At 40.2% G+C, this 26,485-nt stretch overlaps 1 protein-coding gene and 1 pseudogene across 2 annotated transcripts in view; both read right to left on the reverse strand.

Moving 5' to 3' along the window:
• Positions 1 to 26,485, reverse strand: part of L2HGDH (L-2-hydroxyglutarate dehydrogenase) — a 53,445-nt gene that overhangs the window by 11,545 nt on the left and 15,415 nt on the right. Inside the window, exons 4-9 of one of the 2 annotated variants that reach the window (XM_027553701.1) lie at positions 24,297 to 24,428; positions 11,594 to 11,756; positions 10,335 to 10,369; positions 2,644 to 2,811; positions 1,242 to 1,399; positions 2 to 133 (exon numbers count right to left, since the gene is read on the reverse strand). In XM_027553701.1, the coding sequence (XP_027409502.1) occupies positions 2 to 133; positions 1,242 to 1,399; positions 2,644 to 2,811; positions 10,335 to 10,369; positions 11,594 to 11,756; positions 24,297 to 24,428 (788 nt within the window). The remainder of the gene's footprint in view (position 1; positions 134 to 1,241; positions 1,400 to 2,643; positions 2,812 to 10,334; positions 10,370 to 11,593; positions 11,757 to 24,296; positions 24,429 to 26,485) is intronic. The other variant, XM_027553702.1, reaches the window with a different exon arrangement.
• LOC113899285 lies at positions 4,877 to 6,222 on the reverse strand (annotated as a pseudogene).

Genomic DNA, 26,485 nt, shown 5'->3' on the forward strand with positions numbered 1-26,485 from the left:
CCTAAGTACATCACTGATAGTAATTTCAGGGATAAACTTTTGAAGGTGCTTCACTGTTGCACTGAGAAAACATGCTTTGTACATTTCATTAACTCCATAGGAGAAATTCTGGAACACCAGTTTAATCAAGCCACTGAAAGCAAAGAAAATAAAATCTTTATGAGAAAGAATTCCTTATTACTGTAAAACATCTCTACAACTATTAGATTCAGGTGGGGGGAAGTGGTGGGGAGGAGGGTAGAACCACAGAAATCTAGGCGAAGTCCAAAACACCACATATTAAAAAGAAAATCAACTTTTGGCCTACGTTAAAAGGAAACTTCATCGAAGGAATACCTTCCAAATTCCAGAAGTAAACACCTTTCAAATTCAAATTCCCAGGGGGTGCTGGTTTCAAAACTAGGATTCTATAAAGCCTGCCAAAACCAGGGCTTTCTAATGCAATGTTACTTGCTCTTAAAACACACATAAAAGGCATTTACAGATTTTTTAATTTGGGTATTAAAAGTGTGGGACATTTACCCTACTTCTATTGAGTCAGCCAGAGGTCAGATACGCTAGTAGTGATTCTCAAGTGAGAATCTGGGGAGCCTGTGCTCATATGTATTTTTACAAGCACACAGCTGGGAAGCCCCACCCTAAACTGGTTTCAGAATCTGTGCAGGGTGAAATGCAAGTAGAACTCTGAAAGCTTTCTAGTGATTTTGATGATGTGAAACCCTCTAGAGAGCAGCACCGCTAAAAGGACAAAATACTTCAGTGAGTTATTTCTTACCATAGTAAATGATCTGCACTTCATATCAATGTAGCAGTATTGCTAATTTTCCAGAAAAGGAAACAACCTTGCTTATCAGCAGTTTCTCCAGAGGTTTTCAAAATCATGGTGACTAGCCTGAAATGATCTTATCAAAGTAAACCATCTACTGATTTTGAGAGAAACTTTCTTTTTTTTCAAACTCAACTAAAGGTTAGCAAAACAAGATTTGGATTCTCAGATGGAGGATCACTCTTGGCTCTTTTTTCACCAAGACATCACCCTGGCTCATCAGAGTTTTCTTGAAGTAGTTTAAATGTTATGCTTATTTCACAAAGCTCTTAATTCAGATTAATTTTTTTTAAAAACCAATATACCAATCACAAATATGAAGATTTATCCAAATAAACCTAATATCAAGAAAGAAAAAATTTCCCATATTAAAAGTATAAGCACTTAAAATCACTTTTTAAGGAAATGCAGTTACCTCTTGATGATTATATCCATAATATCTCTGGCACTGAAGTCAAAGGGTCTGTAGCCCTCTCGTTTAAAGGCAAGAATTGCATTGGGCCCTAGCCAAATATTGCCATCCATCCTTGGTGTGAAGTGAACTCCTAGGAAAGGAAATCGGCTATCGGGGACCTACAGATTTAACAGAGCAAACAGAGCCCCATTTCATACTGCATTTTATTATACACACAAACATTGAACTGGTAATAGAAAACACCTTCTCACGCATTTACTTGTGATCTGTGCTCAGATAATACTTTTCTACGTACATGCTTCTGCCTAGAAATGCCACACAGGAAACCTGATGCCATGACAATGAGGCACACTGTCCCATCTATTCCTCTTTCTGGGTAAAGAAAAAAACTGTCCTACTCTAGGTTACTCCCCACTCCTACCGTCCCCAACTAGGAATCTACGCAGCTGACAAGTAAAATCAGAGCTGCCAGGAAAAAACCCATCTTCATAACACAGGCTTTTGTCAAGTGGGAATGTAACAGGTTGGAAAAGATGATGGAAGTCTTGGCAAGGTCAAAAACACTGAATAGCTGAATACTCGTAGTTCAACCCAGTAGGTCCAGACAGAAGAATGAGCTTTTCATTTAAATGCCTATGTCTTCTACACCATGAAACTACAGAGTGGCCACATCCCCTTTCTTGCACTTACAGATAAGTGAACTAAGAAAGAAGGTTGGCATCTGGGCTTGTTAAAAGGAAAAGTTCTCTTAGGAATACTCTTTCCAGACAGAGGTGGGAGAATCAGGTTCTTTCCTCACTGTTCTTCCTGTGGTACACTCAAGCTTTCCAGGACTTGTGAGCAAGTACTGTCAATTTAGGGCTTCCCTTGTGGCTCAGCTGGTAAAGAATCTGCCTGCAATGTAGGAGACCTGGATTCTATCCCTAGGTTGGAAAGACCACCTGGAGAAGGGAAAGGCTACCCACTCCAGTATTCTGGCCTGGAGAAATTCCATGGACTGTATGGGTAGCCACAATATCAAAACAAAGATGTAGGGATTTAACCCAGAGAAACAGGTGGAATGCTTGAACTAAAAAGCCCTTTAAAATAGCTCTTGTGTCTAACTCTGGGAAAAGTTTTTGTTTCATTCCCTTTTGCCACAAGCGTCTTGAGAAAGCAGAGGTATCATGGTATGTGTGTGTGCTCAGTCGCTCAGCCGTATCTGATTCTTTGCGACTCTGTGAACTGTTACCCATCAGGCTCCTCTGCCCATGGGATTTTCCTAGCAAGAATACTGGAGCAAGCTGCCATTTCCTCCTCCAGGGGATCATCCTGACTCGGGGATCAAATCTGCATCTCCTGCGTTGGCAGGTGGATTCCCTACCACTGAGCCATCTGGGAAGCCAGATGTATCATTACTTACCGGATAAATATTTCCTTTTACAAGATAGCGCTTTTCTGGCTTCAAGACTAGGTAATCTCCCCGGAATGGTACAATTCGAGGATTGGGATTGCAGCCACTCAACTCGGAAATACGGTCTGAGTAAAGTCCCGCACATGTCACAACATACTGACATCGGACCTCCTCTCCCTAGGGCAAGAGAAAAGAACAGCGACTTGTGGGAAGCAGAAAGAATAGGTGATAGCAAAGACAGTAAAGGCACAGATATGGATCCTTCATTCATTCATTTATGGCTGCATCGCACAGCTTGCAGGATCTTAGTCCCCTCACCAGGTATTGAACCCAGGCCCCTGCAGTGAAAATGTCCTAACCACTGGACTGCCAGGGAATTCCCATCTTTTTATTCTTTTTAAAAGATGAGATTAAATACAGGTATCAGCAAAAGAAGTTCTTCAGCATTTAGTTGGAAGGTAGAAACTTAGAGCAATGGCACACAAGAGGATATCACCTTAAATTTTGTACTTTAGAGTTAGAGTGGTTGACCTAGCGAGGATACCTAACAAGCCACATACAGACAGCTCTTTTTCACAAAGACCTACCGTGGAACTTCTTCACTACTTATTGCAGGAAGAACCCACCTTCATTTAGGTGGCTCATTTGGCCTCAACCCATTTGGCCTCCTCTGTATTTCAAATAGCTTCTCCTGTCTTATCTAGGGGTAATTATCCTGTTACTCTCAGGTTGCTTCACACTCAACCCTTGCTCAGTTCCACCTGTAATCTACCCAGCAACCAAGGTCTCCCTTCGGATCAGTATCTACTTTGCAAAGTGAGGCTACTTTTCAAAACTCAGTTATTCAACCCACATTTACTGAGAATGCACACTATGGTCAAGGTTTGCTTTAATGACTAGGAGACTACTAATCTTAGGCTATGTTTTCTCATAAATTTTATTTGTGATTATCATCTGCATATTTTTTGCTTTACTCTGATAGGGTGAGCCAATTTGTGACTCAATTTCCTAAATGATTTCATTTAACCCTAATTCCCTACCATACTCCATTTCTATTGCTTTATTTCTTACAGAGGAAACAACTAATACCTTCTCGCTCCAGGTAATCTCATATTGCTAGATTTCCTTCTGAGAGGACCTGTTTCTGAAGCCTTGAGGTTCTCATCTGCCTCAGTGTTCTCTTTCTTTCTAGGCTTTACTGATTTATCCTTATCCTATCTCTGTCTTCATCCTATTTTTGCCCAGCTACCAAGATAAGCCTCTTTTCAACAGTTATACAAGCACACTTCGGACAAAAATCAAATGAAACTTCTTTGCAGTGAATTCAAATTAGCTAGACTAAACTCATGAAAGCTTTAAGATCCTTGAAGTCAAAGGACTATGTCAACAAAAATAAAAATGCTTCCTGTAAGTAGGTTAATATCTTTTCTGTTCATCTAGAACTATATACCAGAAGTACAAAAAATTTTTTACGTGATATTAATCTACTAGTTACCTACTTGAAAAGTCAGCAATTGTTTTGTTCTTAGAACATAAAATGAAGATAAGCCTTATGATAAATGTAAAGATAAAAGAATTCATAGAATGGTACCAGAATGCAATAACTTAGAAGTTCTTTTAAAAACTTGAGGAACGATTTCAAAGGAAAAAATTATTAAATAATTCAGTAACATTAGTTTCACACCCAAAATGGAAATTTTTAATTTACATTGACTTATTATTATTAGTTCAACCATTAAAGTCTTTTAAAAAATAAACCATGCATCGTTATTGCTATTTCATAAGCTTCCCTGGTGGCTCAGACAGTAAAGAATCTTCCTGCAGTGCAAGAGACCAAGGTTTGATCCCTGGAGAAGAAAATAGCAACCCACTCTAGTATTCTTGCCTGGAGAATTCCATGGACAGAGGAGCCTGGGGGCTAAATCCACGGGGTGGCAAAGAGTCAGATGCAACAGAGCAACTAACACTTTAACACATTCAAGTGAAACAGACCTTTCCCCCATGTTCAACCTATAAATCTTTAGTTTGCAACTCCTCTCCTCAAAAGTTTATTTTAAAAATTCATTTTTTTTAGCTTGTCATAAATGCATCGATATTCAACTTGATAAGCTGACTCAAATTTTTGTATTTTATAATTTTAAAATATATTAAAATTATATTTAAAATTTTAAGTTATATTATTTAATTATACTAGAGGAAAATGCCAAAATAAAAGTAACAACTATAGAAGCTGAATAAAATACATATCCCCTGGTTTCCCACAGGCCCCTGTGTATCTTGGATCACATGATGCCACACTTTAGTGAAAATGTTTCTTAGGGCAAGGGTAGAAACAGACTTTTAATCCTTTTTTTTTTAAGCTTTATAAAAGTTTTAGGTAAATGTTTCCATCAGTTCGTTTTATGTACTTCTTGAAAACAAAATTCATAGGTTTAACATTAATGCTTTAAAATATTGTACATCAAGAAAGCCAATTCTCACTCATGCAACAAGTTGGTCTGTGTTCTCTTTACTCCTGTTTGCCAGACAATCTTCAATAATTTCTGCAAAGAGACTTCTCGTTGGCAGAGTATAGGCAAGAGGTGAAAGCTGGCCAGCAGCTTTATGAAAACAGTCTGAACCATAACATGGGAAGTCCATCCCACTTACGCTTCATTCTATAATCACGTTTATCACTAGCAAACTGCACTAAGGTCATCATTTCTTGAATGAGAGCCAAAGCTTTTAGCCTCTCTTCATTACTTGGTGCTTCAACAATTGTCTTGCAAATTCCCTTGAAGCTGGCATCCGTTTCAGGGAGCTCACCATACCCAGCATCATTTCCCTCTACTGAGACAACCAAGCCTGCCTCATGAAAAGTCTTTGTCATGACTTTCTTATCTTTATATTTCATCTTCATGGTTCTCTGTTCCAAAGAGTAAACCCAATGCTCTGGCTGCTTCTGTGCATTTTTCATCTATGCTTTTCAAGAGACCAGTTTTCTTCTTATCTGTTTTTTAATCAAAAAAAAAAAAAATCTGATGGCAGCAAACACATTATCTCCATTTTGATCAATTATACAATTTTTCTTTGCTCCATCTATTCCAACATATACAGGAGGTTGGTTCATCAGGAGACTCCCTGAAATACTCCACGTGGAAATGAATTTTATTATCTGCAGAAATAATGGTCTGGAACTCAAGAAGGCCACGGTAAAATCTCCAGTGAAGGTTAAAATCAGCCTTGCTGATATTTTTGTTCATTTTATGTTTCATAAAGACCCACTGATCGAAGTCCAAAGTTTGCAGAAAAGGGAATTGGCTGACTTCTCAGGATCAAGTCCTTCATAGAAATTCCAGAAGTGATAGAAATCTCCAGGCAGAGAATGCCTATAACGATTTTCTATACTTATTTTCTTTTTAATATCTCTTTTCTAAAGTCACTGGAGACCTCAGTTTTCAGGATTTACTCCCCACCAGGCCTGCACTTCCCACCACTGCTGACCATTCTGCTTCTTAATCCTTTTTTGAATGGACACCTTGGCTGTTCTGCCACTTGGGCCACACGATCCAGCAGCTCTGACAGTAATTCAAGTTTGTGGCTGATCATGATGTTTTAAGGAGACTTTTGTAGGTCCCTATAGGAAGAATCACAGCACAGAACTTTAGGATTTGGGAGGAAAGTTACACCATCCTCTGCAGGTAATTAGCCTCCTTTTGAGAAAGGGCTTCTGCCTTTGATCCAACACTTGACCACAGGTCACCAAGTTACCATTTGAATTACCCATTATGAACTGGGTATTGTCTTACTCACCAGGCCACAAAACTGGGTGTGTACGCAGCACTCTGTCATCAAGAGGAAGTGGTAATATACAAGATCAGAGATGTATAGGTCCTGCAGGCACACATAAGTTGTGGAGGCAAGTGGCTCAAATGCCCATGACCTCCACCGCTAAATCATCTCCTCCCTCTGGACCTGCTCCCTCGGCCCCATGGAAAGTGATCAGCTGACCAAGGAAGAACAAAATACAGGCCAGGTTGACAAATGGTTCTGCACAACATTCTGACATCACTTGAAAAGAACAGCTACAGCACCAGCGCCCCACTTGGGAGTGGCCCTGAAGGTCTATAGTAAAGGGCAATCTTCCCAAGGGGGCAGAACACAGAATGTCATACCTGGTTATTTGTCCTAGAAGTATGGATCTATACTGTTTCATGTGCAATGACTATTTGCTGGATGGTCAGAAAAAGGCGCTCTGGAGAAAAGGTATGTGAATGGATCTCTCAAAACAGGTTCGGATAAAAAAGACATTTGAGTTCTCCATGAATGCTCACTGAAGAGTGATCATGGAAGAGGAAAATTTTAATAATCAGTGGACAAGATGACCTGCCCTGTGGATGTTAGCTAGCCTCTTTCCCCAGGTACCCCATCCACACCCAATGGCTTCATGAACTAAATGGTTATGGCAGCAAGGAGGTAATGCATGGGTTTAGCAACATGGACTTACTCACCAGGGCTGATCTATTTACAGCCACAGGTGAATACTCAATCGGCCAACAGCAGAGATCAACATAGCCACTGACATGGTCCCTGGACCACTTCAATCAAAAACCAAAGGCAGCACTTAGTCCTCATTGGAGCAGACACTTGCTCTGGATACAAATTCATCTTCTACACCTGCAATGCTTCTGTGGAAACCGCCATCTGTGAACTTACAGGATGCTTTATTCACTCTTAACGGTATTTTACTCAAAAGCATTACTTCTGATCAGTGAGCTTATTTTCCAGGAAATGAAGCACAACAATAGGTTCATGCTTGTGGAATGCACTAATTTTACCATTTACCCCACAAACCTGAAGCTACTGGGTGACAAAAAGTAGAATGAGCTTTTGAAGATCCAGTAACAGCACTAGCTGGCTGGCACACCTACAGGCTTGGGGCAGTGTCTTCCAGGATTCTCTACATGCTCTAAACCAGTGACTAATACATGGTGTTGTTTCTTCCACAGCCAGGATTCACAGGTCTGGAAATCAAGGGGTAGAAAATGGGAGCAGCTCCTTACTATTATAATAAACTGCTTATGAAATGTTTGCTTCCCAGCCCTACAATTTTTGGTTCTGATGGTCTAGAGGTCTTGGTTTCCAAGGGAAAAATGCTTCCATTAGAAAATAAGCAATGGTTCCATTAAGTCAGAAATTGATACTGTCATACCTGGTCACTTTGGGCTCCTCCTGGCAGTGAATCAATAGGCAGAAGGAATTACTGTTCTGGGTGGGATAACCAATTCTCTCAAGAAAACACTGAGTTGCTACCACATAGAGGGCTCAGAGATGATAAAGAGAAGTATGTCTGGAATGTAGCTCCCCTGGGATATGTTTTAGTTTCCCCACGTGCTATTATAAAAGCTAATGGAACCCAAAAATGGAACCCACAACCCAAAACAAGCAGGGCTGCTAAGCGCACAGACACTTTAGGAATGGAAGTTTGAGTTACCCCAGCAAACTAGGAACCATTACCAGCTGAGATGCTTGCCAAGGGCAAAGGGACTATGGAATGAGTAGTGGAAGAAGGAAATTATAAATATCAGCTATGACCACATGGCTGGTGACAGAAATGAGGAGTGTAGTAGCTAGGGGTATTTCTTTCTTATTCTAAAATAAATATAATTGCCTATAAGTTACCCAACACTTTCTTTACCCTCATTGTTACTAGAGTGAACTGTGTCCTCCTCAAATTTATAAGTTGAAGTCCTAATGCCCAATGAGACTGTATTTGGAGATAGGACCTTTAAGGAGATAATTAAGATTAAATAAGGTCTGTAAAGTGGAACCCTAATCTCATAGGACTGGTGTTCTTATAGGGGAAAGAGACTGCTCTCTCCCACTCTCTCTCTACACGTGTGCAGGCACAGAGAAAAGGCCACTTAAGGACAAAGGCAGCCAGCCTCAGGCCGAGAAGAGAGATCACACCAGAAGCCAACTCTGATGGCACCCGGACCTAGATTTCTAGCCTCTAGAGATGTGGAAAAATAAATTTCTGCTGCTTAAGCCACCCAGTGTGTGGTAATATGTTGTGGAAGCCCCAGACAACTAGCACACCCATTTCTGCCACTTCCCATCATCTCACATGGGGTTTTTCAACTTCAGCATTATTGACATGTGGGACCAGATGCCTCTCTGTCGTGGGGACCTGTCTCTCACATTGTAGAATGCTTAGCAGATTCCCTGGCCTCTACCCAGTATATGACAGCAGCAGTGCCCCATCTCCTCCGCTTCTACTAGGTGTGATGAGAAAAATGTTTCCAGACGTTGCCACACGTCTCCTAGGAAGAAAAATTACTTCCAGTTGAGACTTAAGATGCTTAAATAGTGGTTAACCTTTTATCTCAGGATTTATATTGCAGGATCTCAAAGTGGGAGAGTGACTCAGATAGAAAAGAAATGAACATTCACAATCAATGAAAGTAGACTTTGTATCCTTTTTGGAGAGAAAGCTTGTCTTCAGGTGTATGAAAGATAGTTGCACCTTGTGGATGGAAGCATAATTGTTCTACTCTATTTCATAAATGTAGTTATAAGGGGTGTGAGTGGATGCCAAGTGGGAAAGGGAGGGACTGCAGGGGATTTACGGTATCACTTGGGTTATGCTGGGATTGATGCTTCCTTACATGCTTCTAACTTAAAGCTGACCAAACAGCAAGTGCATATGATCCAGGAGGCAGAGGTACAGCAGCAACCACACTATTCTCTGAAGGTCACCTCTGGCCCAAACACCCACTGCCAAGTATTGATAAATTATAGCTCCACCTTCAGCTCACCTCCTGACTACCCATCCTACTGGCCAAGCACAAAGGCACCCACTACTTGGGTGTAGACAAAGCTTCCTGCTCGCGTTCCAACTTCAGCAGCTGGACACACTTGGCTTCTCAGAAACTGGCTGGAGATACCTCCTGATCTACCAACTCCCCTTCTGAATTTTCACCTCCCTAAATACTTTCAAAACTGTGTAAGGCCTAATTCCTACAATATACTCATCGATGACTCTACTCTCCTGACTGACTGAACTCTGATCATTCGGTGAACAAACAGCTAATGCAATACTTCTATGCTATTCAATAATTCTTGTTTTAGACTATGAGAAGCTGAAGAAAAGCAGCCTGTCTCTCCCTGCACAGCCTGCTCCCTGTCCCCAAAGTCTTATAATTAGTAGAGAGTTAATAATAAGTTCATGTAGATAAGTAGGCAGAAACGATAAAACATCTATCAGTTTTCATTACCCCAAGTGCTTATAATCCTATCCTTTGCTGGCACAATCACTTGATGAAGACATTCCCAAGTTGAAACCTTTCCTAGAATGAAAGTTGTTACATTGTTCCCAAAGGATTTTTCTCAGAATAACTTTTACAGTAGGCAAATTTCATTCAATGACGTAAAATACAGCACTGTGGTTTAATTCAACTTTTTAAGGAAGAAGATGACAGTAGATAAAGTAGATAAAGTTTACTTAAGAATCTTGGGACTTCCCTGGTGTACCAGTGGTTAAGACTCTGCTTCCAATGCAAGGGGCTCAGTTTAGACCCCTGGTGGTAGAACTAGATCCCACGTACCACACCAACGATCCCAAGAGCCTGCAAGCCGCAACTACAAGATCCTGCGTGACACAACTAAGACCTGGCACAGCCAAACACATAAATAAAGATTTTCTTAAAAAGAATCTTTACCTTTGTATTCCTTATAACGATTGGATATTTCATCCCTGAAAAAAAAATTAGTGAAAAATTTATTTTTAGCAAAAGAAGGCCTACATTAAATGAAATATTATTCTAGTCATAAATTTCAAGGATTATCTCCATCATAACCATGACTGGCTCCTACTTTTCATTCTAAAGTTTTCTTTTTACCAAGTAACGAGATTAAACTAGTTAAGATTCGACAATATATAAAACTCGGGCATGTTTTTTTAGCATATTTCATTTTAATTCATTTAACCTGTAAACCATTCCCCACCTCAGCTCCAACACTAGAAGGCACAGCTTTTCCGTGAACCAAATCCTAGAAAACATGCTGTAAAATGGACCATCACAAATCAGTATGTATTTTTCCATTGGAAGAACGCTATGACACTTGTCATTCAAGTGTTATCTGAATCCTTACAGATTTTAGGTTGGATAGAGAAGCAAGAGTTATTACAACACAAAATTTCCAATGATAAACTATTTCTAAAATTTGTTCCCAATCAGATACATGTGATCTTAAAGACCTATAATGCATATGGATAGCAGGTAAAGAATATGATTTACTTACTTACATCATAAATTTGATTGCTTATGCTACCTACCTAACAATCTCAATTATTTAACAATTTTGCTCATCATCTTAGAATTTAGAAGAACACTGGGAAAATGATTGCTTCAGATAGCCCAGATCTCCTTAAAGGCCTGTCAAGAAAGAATGAACCAAGCACTACTTCTTTTTCCCTTCAAATTTCCAAACAACAAATTTAAGGCTTAACAACTAATTCATTTGGTTTAAAAAAAAAAAATCTGTGCCCCCAAAGCAAAACAAAATAAACTCTAAGTACAGGCTACAGTGGGGGAATTGCAGGTGGGGGCTTCAGAATGGCTGAGTCATGTCCTATCCTCAGACAGTCTGATTCAGTAAGACTGCTGCTGCTGCTAAATCGCTTCAGTAGTGTCTGACTCTATGTGACCCCATAGACGGCAGCCCACCAGGCTCCCCTGTCCCTGGGAGGATGCTAAAATCTGTATTTTTAACAAGCATCCCCAGGGGATTCTGAGTCTAACCTATTGGATAGGAAAGTCTTTGGGAGCTAATTTCGCTTCTGCACCTGCCTGCAGCTCTGTGCCCTACTGTAGCTACCTCCTGGTGACCCTCATGTCATGCTACCCTAGACAGAAATAGTCCCAAGTTTCTATAAAGTCAATTCAAGTATTCAACAGAAAAGATACAGACAGCTTACCATCTTTACTTCTTGAAGGACTTTCTCTAGCCATTTCAATATCTTCTACTTCAAAATTGGTCAAAACAGAGCCACCTGCTTCTTGGAAATCCTTGGCAAATGAAAAAGCCACCTGCCGATAGTCCACGATGCCAGTATAGGGACAATCGATAGCCATTAGACCCTGGGACAGAATTGTGAAAGGACCAAGACAATATAATTAAAAACTGCTGAGGACAGGCTCTCCAATGAGGCTTCCCTGGTGGCTCAGTGGTAAAGAATCCACCTGCCAATGCAGAAGACTCAGACTTGATCCCTGGGTCGGGAAGATCCCCTAGAGGAGGGCATAGCAACCCACTTTAGTATTCTTGCCTGGGAAATCCCATGGACAGAGAAGCCTGGCAGGCTAGTCCATGGGGTCTAAGAGTTGAACATGACTTAGCAACTAAACAACAGATTGTCCAATAAATTTGACCTTTGGCTGAATTTTTTTTACTGTTTATAGTAATGGATAACTCACAATTAGCCTTTCCTGGCAAACATCTGATAATCTTAAAGAAAAATAAAATAAAAGCTTTCTCAATTCAGTGCCTAAATTTGATACTGAATACGTATATAAATTGTCTAACAGATAATAGAAATAATACGAGCTAAATAAGAAAACCTCTATAATCTGGAAATAATTCTCCTCCTTAGAGGAGTTAATTTTTCCAGGCTCTTTCAGCTGCTACAATGAGTCTTTCAGTTTTATTCGGCCTAGAGGAGCTATCCCACGTTGAAGGTCAGGAAGGGCAGCAGTGAGGAGATACCCCTCATCCAAGGTAAGGAGCAATGGTTGAGCTTTGCCGAAGCAGCCATGAAGAGATACCCCATGCCCAAGGTAAGAGAAACCCAAGTAAGACGGTAGGTGTTGCAAGAGGGCATCAGAGGGCAAACACACTGAAACCATAATCACAGAAAACTAGTCAATCTAATCACACTAGGACCACAGCCTTGTCTAACTCAATGAAACTAAGCCATGCCCGTAGGGCAACCCAAGATGGGCAGGTCATGGTGGAGAGATCTGACAGAATGTGGTCCACTGGAGAAGGGAATGGCAAACCACTTCAGTATTCTTGCCTTGAGAACCCCATGAACAGTATTAAAGGGAAAATGATAGGATACTGAAAGAGAAACTCCCCAGGTCAGTAGGTGCCCAATATGCTACTGGAGATCAGTGGAGAAATAACTCCAGAAAGAATGAAGGGATGGAGCCAAAGCAAAAAGAATACCCAGCTGTGGATATGACTGGTGATAGAAGCAAGGTCCGATGCTGTAAAGAGCAATATTGCATAGGAACCTGGAATGTCAGGTCCATGAATCAAGGCAACTGGAAGTGGTCAAACAAGAGATGGCAAGAGTGAACGTTGACATTCTAGGAATCAGCAAACGGAAATGGACTAGAATGGGTGAATTTAACTCAGATGACCATTATATCTACTACTGTAGGCAGGAATCCCTCAGAAGAAATGGAGTAGCCATCATGGTCAACAAAAGAGTCAGAAATGCAGTACTTGGATGCAATCTCAAAAACGACAGGATGATCTCTGTTCGTTTCCAAGGCAAACCATTCAATATCACTGTAATCCAAGTCTATGCCCCAACCAGTAACGCTGAAGAAGCTGAAGTTGAATGGTTCTATGAAGACCTACAAGACCTTTTAGAACTAACACTCAAAAAAGATGTCCTTTTCATTATAGGGGACTGGAATGCAAAAGTAGCAAGTCAAGAAACACCTGGAGTAACAGGCAAATTTGGCCTTGGAATACGGAATGAAGCAGGGCAAAGACTAATAGAGTTTTGCCAAGAAAATGCACTGGTCATAATAAACACCCTCTTCCAACAACACAAGAGAAGACTCTACACATGGACATCACCAGATGGTCAACACCAAAATCAGACTGATTATATTCTTTGCAGCCAAAGATGGAGAAGCTCTATACAGTCAGCAGAAACAAGACCAGGAGCTGACTGTGGCTCAGATCATGAATTCCTTATTGCCAAATTCAGACTTAAATTGAAGAAAGTAGGGAAAACCACTAGACCATTCAGGTATGACCTAAATCATATCCCTTATGATTATACAGTGGAAGTGAGAAATAGATTTAAGGGCCTGGATCTGATAGAGTGCCTGATGAACTATGGAATGAGGTTCGTGATACTGTACAGGAGACAGGGATCAAGACCATCCCCATGGAAAAGAAATGCAAAAAAGCAAAATGGCTGTCTGGGGAGGCCTTACAAATAGCTGTGAAAAGAAGAGAAGCAAAAAGCAAAGGAGAAAAGGAAAGATATAAACATCTGAATGCAGAGTTCCAAAGAATAGCAAGAAGAGATAAGAAAGCCTTCTTCAGTGATCAATGCAAAGAAAAAGAGGAAAACAACAGAATGGGAAAGACTAGGGATCTCTTCTGGAGAAGGCAATGGCATCCCACTCCAGTACTCTTGCCTGGAAAATCCATGGATAGAGGAGCCTGGTAGGCTGCAGTCCATGGGGTCACTAAGAGTCGGGAACGACTGAGCGACTTCACTTTCACTTTTCACTTTCATGCACTGGAGAAGGAAATGGCAACCCACTCCAGTGTTCTTACCTGGAGAATCCCAGGGATGGGGGAACCTGGTAGGCTGCCGTCTATGGGATCACACAGAGTCGGACACAACTGAAGCGACTTAGCAGGGATCTCTTCAAGAAAATCAGAGATACCAAAGGAACATTTCATGCAAAGATGGGCTCGATAAAGGACAGAAATGGTATCAACCTAACAGAAGCAGAAGATATTAAGAAGAGATGGCAAGAATACACAGAAGAACTGTACAAAAAAGATCTTCACGACCCAGATAATCACAATGGTGTGATCACTCACCTAGAGCCAGACATCCTGGAATGTGAAGTCAAGTGGGCCTTAGAAAGCATCACTACGAACAAAGCTAGTGGAGGTGATGGAATTCCAGTTGAGCTATTCCAAATCCTGAAAGATGATGCTGTGAAAGTGCTGCACTCCATATGCCAGCAAATTTGGAAAACTCAGCAGTGGCCACAGGACTGGAAAAGGTCAGTTTTCATTCCAATCCCAAAGAAAGGCAATGCCAAAGATTGCTCAAACTACCGCACAATTGCACTCATCTCACACGCTAGTAAAGTAATGCTCAAAATTCTCCAAGCCAGGCTTCAGCAATATGTGAACCGTGAACTTCCAGATGTTCAAGCTGGTTTTAGAAAAGGCAGAGGAACCAGAGATCAAATTGCCAACATCCACTGGATCATGGAAAAAGCAAGAGAGTTCCAGAAAAGCATCTATTTCTGCTTTATTGACCATGCCAAAGCCTTTGACTGTGTGGATCACAATCAACTGCGGAAAATTCTGAAAGAGATGGGAATACCAGACCACCTGATCTGCCTCTTGAGAAATTTGTATGCAGGTCAGGAAGCAACAGAACTGGACATGGAACAACAGACTGGTTCCAAATAGGAAAAGGAGTTCGTCAAGGCTGTATATTGTCACCCTGTTTATTTAACTTATATGCAGAGTACATCATGAGAAACGCTGGACTGGAAGAAACACAAGCTGGAATCAAGATTGCCAGGAGAAATATCAATAACCTCAGATATGCAGATGACACCACCCTTATGGCAGAAAGTGAAGAGGAACTCAAAAGCCTCTTGATGACAGTGAAAGTGGAGAGTGAGAAAGTTGGCTTAAAGCTCAACATTCAGAAAACGAAGATCATGGCATCCGGTCACATCACTTCATGGGAAATAGATGGGGAAACAGTGGAAACAGCGTCAGACTTTATTTTTCTGGGCTCCAAAATCACTGTAGATGGTGACTGCAGCCATGAAATTAAAAGACGCTTACTCCTTGGAAGGGAAGTTATGACCAACCTAGATAGCATATTCAAAAGCAGAGACATTACTTTGCCAACAAAGGTTCTTCTAGTCGAGGCTATGGTTTTTCCTGTGGTCACGTATGGATGCGAGTTGGACTGTGAAGAAGGCTGAGCGCCGAAGGATTGATGCTTTTGAACTGTGGTGTTGGAGAAGACACTTGAGAGTCCCTTGACTGCAAGGAGATCCAACCAGTCCATTCTGAAGGAGTTCAGCCCTAGGATTTCTTTGGAAGGAATGATGCTAAAGCTGAAACTCCAGTACTTTGGCCACTTCATGCGCAGAGTTGACTCATTGGAAAAGACTCTGATGCTGGGAGGGATTGGGGGCAGGAGGAGAAGGGGACGACAGAGGATGAGATGGCTGGATGGCATCACTGACTCGATGGACGTGAGTCTGGGTGAACCCTGGGAGTTGGTGATGGCCAGGGAGGCTTGGCGTGCTGTGATTCATGGGGTCGCAAAGAGTCGGACACGACTGAGCGACTGATCTGATCTGATCTGAACCATATCTGATAATGAGTCAGATTCTGTATCACCAATTTCTTTATATAAACTGCACTAAGATTTTCCCAGTAGTATATTATCTGTCATGCACACTCAGTGAGAGCCCTGAGTTGTTCACAATGTTTTCAGAGTACTGACCTGATTTGCTGCTGAATCTATCTTCAAGACTGCAACTACTGAATGGAGATTTTAGTGGTTAAGTCAAACTTTCTCTTTAGGTAATATGGAGAAATTAATAGCCTGGGTATTTAATTGCTATGTTGGAGTGTGTGTGTATGTGTGTGTGTCAGTTGCCACTCAAAACATGTTTAAACTCTATAAATGAATGATCTACAACAATACATATTTAATTTTTCATAATAAGTGTTCAATGTGCACAGGCCTTTTCTAATTGTGAAGAAAAGGATATGAGTAGAATTTCACACACTAAATACTGACTACATTTTGGTGAGTGCGTGGAAATGGCACAATTTTCTGTTGCGTTATTGTATATAAGAGTATATCAGTTCTCTCAATCAATTTCCTCTAAGAGGGCAGACTGGTTCCCAGGATAACTAAAGCCCAGAAGTTGAGTGTGACTTAAGGGCTGCCATCCTCCTGGGCAGCACTGCACTGCTGTTACAGTTTTAAAATGACATCTGATAATATTAAATATTTCATCTGTATTCACTGCTCCACCCCAGCCCAGTGCGTTTACCTGTCTGGCCTTTAAAAGCTTTTAATTTTGCCACTCAACCCTGACCAATGTTTCCAAATGGCCAGATGGCACTAAAAGTGAAGGCTCATAATCTCAGGCTCTTTTCACAAGCTGAACCTAACATGTGGCAAAAATTCATCATTCTCCTGACAGTCTTGCTTCCAGAATTTGAGAGCATTTGCCAAGAATAGGAAATCATTCCTTCTGTTTCTAGACACACGTAAGATTTTACACTAGAACTTCTATTGCCTGAAATTCCTAAATTCACAGGTCCAATAAGTAGAATTCAACTCCAATCTACAAACAGTATCTGGGATACAACAACCTTGGAAGCTAATTTAAGATAATACTAAGAGTTTAGTCACAAAAACTTTCTTACATAGCATAGAACTATGTGATAAGTATGATAACAGAGGGGTAAAATAACATGTGTCCAAGTGCCTCATGTCAATCTTTTTTTATCATCCCAAATATCCTCCTCATTCATCTTCTACTCCTCTAATCCAGCACATGCCTGACATACACAGAAGGCACTCAAATACTGACTGAATGAATTTTTGAGGGCTGTCTTTAAACATATACCAAATCTTACCCTTCCTAAACAGGTTTCCTTCTTCCTTCCCTTTCTGGTCTTGGCTCTGACCCTCCTCATGAGATGTTGGTGTGCCTTGCCTGAATGTGGATGAGGGGGAAGGTGGAACAAATCACTGCTGCCAAGCTGTTGACACTCTGGCCTAGGGTGGGGTTAGGGGACAGGCTGGCTGTCTGCCAGCCGGCAGACTGCACATGCACGGACCAGGTCACCAGGTCAGAGCTTGAAATCTGATATTGTGGCAGGTCAGGTTGGAAAAGAACCAGGCAAGTGGGTCAGGGAAAGCTAAGAGTTGGAAGTCAGTCAGGAGGCTAGAGGAATATGTGATTGACCAATAGCGTTATAGTAAGGCAGTTGGCTCAGCATCCCTATGGTCAGAGGAAGCAGTCAGGATAGAGAGGCACAGAGAACACTGTCAAGAGCCATTCTTCAAAGTTTACAGATGCAGTTTCAAAGTTTCTCAGATACTCCCACTAGGGGCACTTCATTTTCTTCTTAAAGAGATCTGATACAAGAAACATTTTCAGAGTTCCCCTGACAAACTGTTTCTTTCTGGAGGGCCTGGAAGAAAGAGAAGAGACCCTATACCATGGAAATTCTGCTACCCAATCCTGGTAGTGGTCGTGAATTTGGGGTAAAAGGCAGAAATTTATTCAAGACACCTTTATGAAAAACCGAAGTATACTTTCCACTATATATTGTCACCCCTAAAAATTCTGGACATTGATAACCATAATGCGGCCTCCTATAAAGTAGATCACTACTGCAGAGGCTTCAGGGAAGGGTAACATACACCTCTCTTAGAAGTTACACTACTTATTTATCTTTCAAGCGGGGGGCTCACCTCTGAGAAGACTTTTCTAAACTCTTGGATTTAACTAAAAGCTCTCCCTTGCCTTGGTACAAGACAGTTCTATCATAATACTTATCACTGTATTAAAACTATCTTCTGCTATACTCTAACTTCTTTTAGGATCATGACAATGTCTTATCTTCACATCTGCAGTACCCACTGTAGTGCTGGGCACACAGTAAAGAATAAAATGTTGGTCAAATTAACTTGATTATCTATATATACATACTTCATCTACCCCGTTCTGAGAAATGTGAGGATCACATGGTCAGGTGCACAGAACAATATCCAGACTCATCCCTAATCTTTATGATGTACAAAATGCTGTTTTGTTTTGAACAGTAAGGCATGATATAAAGAACCATGGGTCCTTCTTATAAAGAACCATGGGTCCTTCTTTTTCTATTTTTTTTCCAATTTCTAAAGTTATCAGACACACAACAGATGACTGTTGTTTCGGTTGACTAGCTGGAATATTCCAAATCCCCAAGATTTCAGTACCATCATGAAATCAAAAACTTTGTTTCCCAAACTCCAGAGTCAAAATTGTTTTTACATCATGACCAAATCCACAGTGGGTTCAGGGGCTTATATATCTTTTTTTTTTTTTACACTAATATTAAAGTCTGAAACAGTTTCTTGATAGTACATAAAAACAGAAACACATTTAAAAATTAGCATGCCTCTCTGGTGGAGGTTATAAATTGTTTTATTCTCAAATGCCAGGTAATACTTGATACAGATCAGTGAGATTCTGACATCTTAGTTCCACAACCAAACCTATCAAAATCACACAAAACAATAAAACAGAAACAGGTTTAGCTGTTTTATAGTCAGGAAACACTCAATAATTCTTGTAAAGCACTATATAGATAAGAGATGGGAAGTAAGTTTAATTTCATTTTTTTAGTAGATTTGATTTTTTAGAGCAGTTTTAGGTTCACAGGAAAACTGAGCAGAAGGAACAGAGACTTCCCGAATATTAATACTTCCTGCCCCCATATGTGTAGCTCCCTAATCTCTTTAATACTAATATTTTTTTCCTTTTTAAGTACAGCATTAGTATAAACAACCAGTTCTGCTATAGACTGAATGTCTGTGGGCCTCCAAAATTCATAGACTGAAACCTAACGACCAACGTGACAGTATTTGGAGATGGGGCATTTGGGAAGTGATTAGGTAATAAAGATAGAGCCTTCATGAATGGGATTAGTGGCTTTATAAAAGAGACTCCAGAGAGCTCCCTCACCCTTTAAGTATTGTGAGAACACAGCTAGAAGATGGTCTATGAACCAGGAAGTGGGTCCTCACCAGACATCAAATCTTTCAGAGCCTTGATCTCAGACTTCTGGCCTCTAGAACTATGAGAAATAAATACCTGACACTTATAAGCTAACTGGTCCACTTTCCAGATGGCACTAGTGGTAAAGAATCCGCCTGCCAACATAAGAGACACAGAGAAGAGAGCTGAATCCCTGGGTCGGGAAATCCCTGGAGTAGGAAGTGGCAACCCACTCCAGAGTTCTTGCCTGGAAAACTCCATGAACAGAGGAGGCTGGTGGGCTACAGTCTACAGGGTTGCAAAGAGTCAGACACGACTGAGCACACACTTTGTTGCAGCAGCCCCAACTGACTAAAACGAGCCTTTATATGAGTTACTCACAACCCTAGTTTGAAGATATCCTACGATCTCTCAACAATGTTTTGAAATAGCCTATTCTATTCTACAGAGGAAATGACATGGCTTAAAGGAAATAAACAGAATAAAATAATGAGTTACAAGCAAAGTATTAGGAAAAAGGGAAAATGTAAACCAGGAGAAAAAGAACATAAAAAAGTTATCTTATCAGACGTCATGAAAAGTACCCAAGTATCTCAAAAAAATCCATTTTAATTCACCAGAATTACTGCTCACATAAAGCACAAAATAACAACCATCACTTCTTGAGGATTAACATATCTTGGATGCTTTATATGTATTATTGTATTTAATTCTCAGAACAACTCCATTTTACAAACAAGGAGTCTGAGGTTTAGAAAAATTTTAACTTAAGGTAAACAGCTGTTAAATAGGCAGATATGAGATTTAAATTTATGTCTGTCTGACTTCTCAGCCACCACAAACTGCTGCTCATCTTATGTCAGATCCCATTTTATGGGGGGGGAAAAAAGAGAAAATGCAGTGAGATAAAGAATAGTATGTCAAAACTTCCTTAAGTCTAGAAATTACTGACCTATGATATACAGTAGTAGTAACGTTAGTTGCTCAGCCGTGTCCCACTCTTTCAGACCCCAAGGATTTTAGCCTGCCAGGCTCCTCTGTCCATGGAATTCTCCAGGCAAAAGTACTAGAGTGGGTTTCCATTTCCTTCTCTAGGGGATCTTCCTGACCCAGGGATCAAATCAGGGTCTCCTGTATCGCATGCAGATTCTTCACCATCTGAGCCACCAGGAAAGCCTGGTAGAAAGGAATCAGGTTTTCTAAAAACAGGGGACAACAGAGGATGAGATGGTTGACTGGCATCACCAACTCAACGGACATGAGTTTGAGGAAGCTCCGGGAGTTGGTGATGGACAGAGAAGCCTGGCATGCTGCAGTCCATGGGGTCGCAGAGTTGGACACAACTGAGCGACTGAACTGAACTGATTCTAAAAATAACTATAAATAGGTAGTGTTGGTGGTGTCATAGTGAGTAAAGCTGCTTCCAAAAATAAATATATAAATGGTTCTGACCTCCCACTTCAAGGCTCCCCTCTCTCCCACAACCAGTTTCATCCTGTGTACCAGAGTTTGATTAACTTTTCCTTAATTAACACAGTTTGCATGTCATTTTCCTGCCAAAATCCTTCAGTGGCTCCCTACTGTTTAGATCAGGAGCTGGTAATTTTTTCTATAAAGGGCCAGATAGTAAATATTTTTGTCCATGTGAAGCTTAAGGTTCCAACTACTCGAGTTGGTTGTTTGGCACAAAAGCAGCCACAGACAACACATAAATGATTAAGTATGGTTGTATGCCAATAAAAATTTATTTGTGTGACACTGAAATTTTGTTTCATATAATTTTCACTGTCATAAAATATTATCCTTTTAATTTTTCTCAATCATTTAAAACAGGTTAATAGGTCATTAACAACTGGTTGTGGGCTTGGCCCACACTGGCCACAGTTTGCCAATCCTGGCTTAAGACCCATGTAGCATTTGCTCAAAGCCGGGAGAAAATAGACAAAATCAGATATTCAATGAATGAGTCTTCTTATTAAAAAATCAGTCATTCATTCATCATCTCAGAGAAATAAGAACTATATGGGGAGAAGAAAAGGGAGAAGATCTGCTCCCACAAGGAAAACACTCTTACTATTCTGAGTCCGAAGGGAGAGAGAGGTGAAGTATGCTAGAGTCAAAGATGCTATGCTATGACCTTCCCTGCAAGGAAGAACTCATTCAACGCTATCTGGATTTCTAGGTACTACCAATCTCTTGGGAACTTTATACTACTTAAGAAAATCAAATATTTTGATCCAACCTTAACTGCACAACTAAAGATAACTTAAGAAAAATTAATTCTATATTGTCTTTGTGTAAAAGGATTTGAAGCAGCTTGTAAAAACAAACAAAAATACATACAAAACAATATATACTAGCATTAAATTTTAAACCAGACAAGTATATGGATTAGAAGTCATTATTTGCAGAAATATGATTGTATATAGAAAACACAGAAGAAGAATTAGGACTTCCATAGCAGTCCAGTGGTTAAGAATCCATGCTTTCACCACAGGGGGTGCAGGTTCTATCCCTGGTTGGGGAACTAAGATCCTATCTGCCATGCAAAATGGCCAAAAAAAAAAAAAAAAAGAATTCATAGATAAACTGTTAGAATCAATAAGTGAATTAAACAACCAAAATGAAGCGGGTAATGTTCTGTTTGTTGATCTGGATGCTGATCACATTTCGTGAAAATTCATCAAGTTGATGATTTTGGATGTACTGATATGCTAGGATTCAATAACAAGTTCCAAAAAATAAGAGCTTACAGAAAACAAAGATGAAAAGACAAGATGAAACAAAGAGTGAAATTAGTGCATAAAAATAAAAATTTATGCTTAAGGCTTTAGCTACTTGGCAAGAGTAGGGCACAAATGTGTCCTGCTTGGGATCAAGGCAAACAGGACAATGCAATCAGTTACAGAGTCCATAGACAGAAACTGCTCAGGAAGAAAAAATTATACTTAAAACTGGGGTCTGAGAGAAATTTCTCCTGAGTGTTCTCAAAAAGATGCTATTCAACAGTGAACCTATCTTCTTACAGTAGAGGCCTTAGTGAGTGACACAGTGATTTTCTCCATAGGCTGATGCCAAAACACCAACACACAACTCAAGGAGAGTAATCTGGGGTCAAGGAGTAGGTGGGGAGAGAAAAACACTACAGTATAGGGGTACCACAATCTGGTGGTCTGGAGAGAGGTAGAAGGATGAATGATCATCTAGGCTCTCTTCTTTAAACAGTGTTTCTCTAAAGCAAGCTTTTGATAAGCATCGCCTGACAGTGAGTTCAAGGTCATACTCACTAAGATAGGTACCCAGAGTCCAAATATTGTATAATGTCATTAAAACACTGGGGACAGATGTAGAAAGCAAACCTATGGTTACCAGGGGGTAAGCGGGGGTGGATAAATCAGGATTGATATATACACACTACTGTATATATTAAAAAAAAAAAAAATATATATATATATATATACAAAGTGAAAGTGAAGTCGCTCAGTCGTGTCCGACTCTTTGCGACCCCATAGACTGTAGCCTACCAGGCTCCTCTGTCCATGGGATTTTCCAGGCAATAGTACTGGAGTGGATTGCCATTTCCTTCTCCAGGGGATCTTCCCAACCCAGGGCTCCAACCCGGGTCTCCTGCATTGTAGACAGATGCTTTACCATCTGAGCCACCAGGGAAGTCCATATATATAAAAGATATAAATAAATAAAATAGACAAAATAGATAAATGGTGGTGGTTAGTTGCTTCAGTCATGTTCAACCCTTTTACAACCCCATGGACAGTGGCCCACCAGTCTCCTCTCTCCACAGGATTTTCCCAACCAGAATACTGGAGTGTGTTGCCATGCCCTCCTCCAGGGGATCTTCCTGACCCAGGGATCGAACCCATGTCTCCTGTACTGCAGGAGGATTCTTTCCCACTGAGCCACTGGGGAAGCCCATAGGTCCTTATTAGTTATCTATTTTTACATATTGCTTATATATATATATATATACACACGTATACTATTATTATGTGTACTTTTATCTATTTTATTGTATATATATACACACACATATTTGGGGAAGATCTGTAGTGGCCTATACAGGAAAAGAATCTAAAAAAGAGTGGATATGTGTATATGTATAACTAATTCACTTTGATGGACACCTAACACAACATTGTAAATCAACTATATTCCAATTAAAAAAAAAAACCAAAACCCCGAGGAATGGAAAACAGGAGATACAGCAATTCACTGTAACAGTCAGTGGCATGGGAATCAGACAGTAGCCTCTAAAAGGCTATCAAGGAAAGCTGATAAACAGAGCAACTATTATATATATATGGTCAAGTCTCCATCACAAATAAAGAAGATCTGGTTTTCCCCATAGCATGCTTTAAGCCAGATACTCTATAACCCACCATTCACACCCTCCTGAAGCAGACCAGATACTGCAGCCACCATCCTCAAAAATTTTCAGTGGCTACCCATGTCTACTGGATACACTTCAAAGTATTAGCATGAATGTCAGGCCCTTCATGTGGGCTAGCTCTGCCTTTCCAATCTCATCTGTTATCTTCCACTACACACCCTAGGACCCAACCACACCTCACCACTCAGTGCTTTCCCAGCATGTCACAGGGCCTCAGACCTCTCTTGCCTTTGCCTGTGCTCTTTGGACCTGGTAGTTTCTCAAAGGGAAGAAGAAATCAGCATCCAGAGTTTGTGGCAGTGCCCTCTTGTGTCTGTCACCTCAATGCTCCTGTGACAAGATTATCTGTTTCTATGATTCCTGCTTCCTATAGGCTCACCCCCAGCCTCCATGTCACAGGGACTGAGCCCCAGCTGAAAATATCCCTGTGAGCATGTGTGTGGGGTTAGCGAATCACTTACCCTACAATATGGCTCCTTCTTTTTTATGTCCTCCTGCTGGATCAGCCTCAGGCCCTGGACACCATTCTGCAGGCCTCTCTCATACAGGGCCTGAAGTCTGGGAATTTCTTCTTGTTCAACAGCCACTATAAGCTTAAAAAGAAAAAAACATAAAGAATATGAATAAAGTTAAACATATCATCAGTTATGAAAGATAAAGGTCAATAGAAAATCATAAATTTTTGTATGATTCAAACTGGGTTGAGTTTTAAAAACTGCTTTTTGCCTCATGTATCTACTTCTCCCTTTCTCCAAGACTTCACTCTTTCTCCACCAAAAATATTTGTTTTTAGACTGCATTAAAACAAAGGTGAGGCATGGCCTCAATTTTCACATCTACCATCACAGTTGCTATGTGTGTCTTGGCCATACGTATCCCCATCACTGTTTCAATCCCAGAGGGGAATGAAGCACAGCTTGTTTTGTCTTTAAATTAAAAAAAACAAAAAACAGAATATCAGAGAGATAGGAAGTATTCAGTATAATGGGATATCACTAACAGAAAGCTATTTTCTGGAATAAAGTACATTTCAAATTATTTACTGATGCATTCTGTCATAGAGGAGAAAAACAGAAAATTCAACAACTTTACTCAAGATTCCTTTTCTATTAATATTTATTTCTGGGCAAAGTATCTGTTTGAGGTAGTTACTTTCTTACTTAACAGTTACCAGCAAAGGAAAACACAGATGATATTCACAAGTACATTAGAATTCAAAAATCACTATTTCATAGCAAGGAGTCAATCACAGTCCATGAAGTAATACTTCTAATCAAAGTGTAAAGGTTATTTAAATCAACAAATCCTTAACCTTAAAAACAGATGTGGAATCAGACGGCACTATCAAGAAAGTAAAAAGATAATGCACTGAACAAGAGAAAATACTTGTAAATCATATCACTGATAAGGATCTAATATGCAGACTATATCAAGAACCCTTTACAAACTCTGTACAGACTTCCATATACAAAGTAAGTAAGTTACAGGGATGTAACGTACAGCATGGTGACTATAGTTAGTAATTGTGTATTTATAGTTAGCAATTGTGTATAGTTAGTAATTGCATATTTGAAAGTTGCTCAGAAAGTAGATCTTAAAAGCCCTCATTACGGACTTCCCTGGTGATCCAGTGGTTAAGAATCCACCTGCCAATGAAGAGGACAAGGGTTCAATCTCTGCTCCAGAAAAATTCCACATGCCGCGGGGCAACTAAGCCCATACCCCACAACTACTGAAGCCCGTGCACTCGAGAGCCCGTGCCGCGCAGCAGGAAAAACCCCCGCACAAAGCATGCGCGCCACCACTACAGCGTAGCCCGTTCTCTGCAACTGGAGAAAGCCTGCACGTCGCAACAAAGAACCAGCTAAAAATAAAGAAATAAATACAATGTTTTTTAAGGGATCCTATAATATTTTTTTAAAAGTCCATCATCACAAGGAAAAAAATTCTTACATGTTAAATCATACTTCAATTTGAAGAAATGAAAGGACTTCAAACTTGATTTAAAACAAAGAAGGTGGAGATGGGCAAAGACTCAAAAATAAGCGACTAAACCAGGAAAACTGTGAAATTAGGTTATTAAGTCACACTGACATTGCCATGGCCTGGAAGCAGCAATCTGTAAATTAATCCCTGGATCTGAGCTGAGTCACTGTTAAAAGCAATGACATGATTTGATGTGAAGAGGAAATATGAAGTAGTATTCAAGCCTCCAGAAAGAAGCAGGTGTTACAGAGCTCAAAATCATCCTATGGGCAGGAATGGGGCCTGCTATATTTCTCAGAGGTGTTCAGTGGATGATGGTTGGCTCCTTTGGCTTAAAGGATTGGATGTTTAGTAGGTCTTGCATTCATGCAGTGAATCTCACTTGATCTTGATATATAATTCTTTTTATATGTTGCCACATTCAGTTTACTAGTATTTTGTAACAAACAAACCCTCATAATGCAACCATAAAAACTGTAAATATACTTCTACATTTTGCTTTTTTTTTGCTTTATAGTATGTCAAGACCATTTTCCCACATCATTAAAAAATTCTTCATAGCATTTTTAAGGGCAACAATGAATTTCTATTCTTAAAAATTACATGGAGAGGAGTTATAAGGAAATACTGTGAACAATTATAAGCCAACAAATTAGATAATTTA

This window comes from Bos indicus x Bos taurus, chromosome 10 (genome assembly GCF_003369695.1).
Source record: "Bos indicus x Bos taurus breed Angus x Brahman F1 hybrid chromosome 10, Bos_hybrid_MaternalHap_v2.0, whole genome shotgun sequence".
Classification (NCBI taxonomy): Eukaryota; Metazoa; Chordata; class Mammalia; order Artiodactyla; family Bovidae; genus Bos; species Bos indicus x Bos taurus.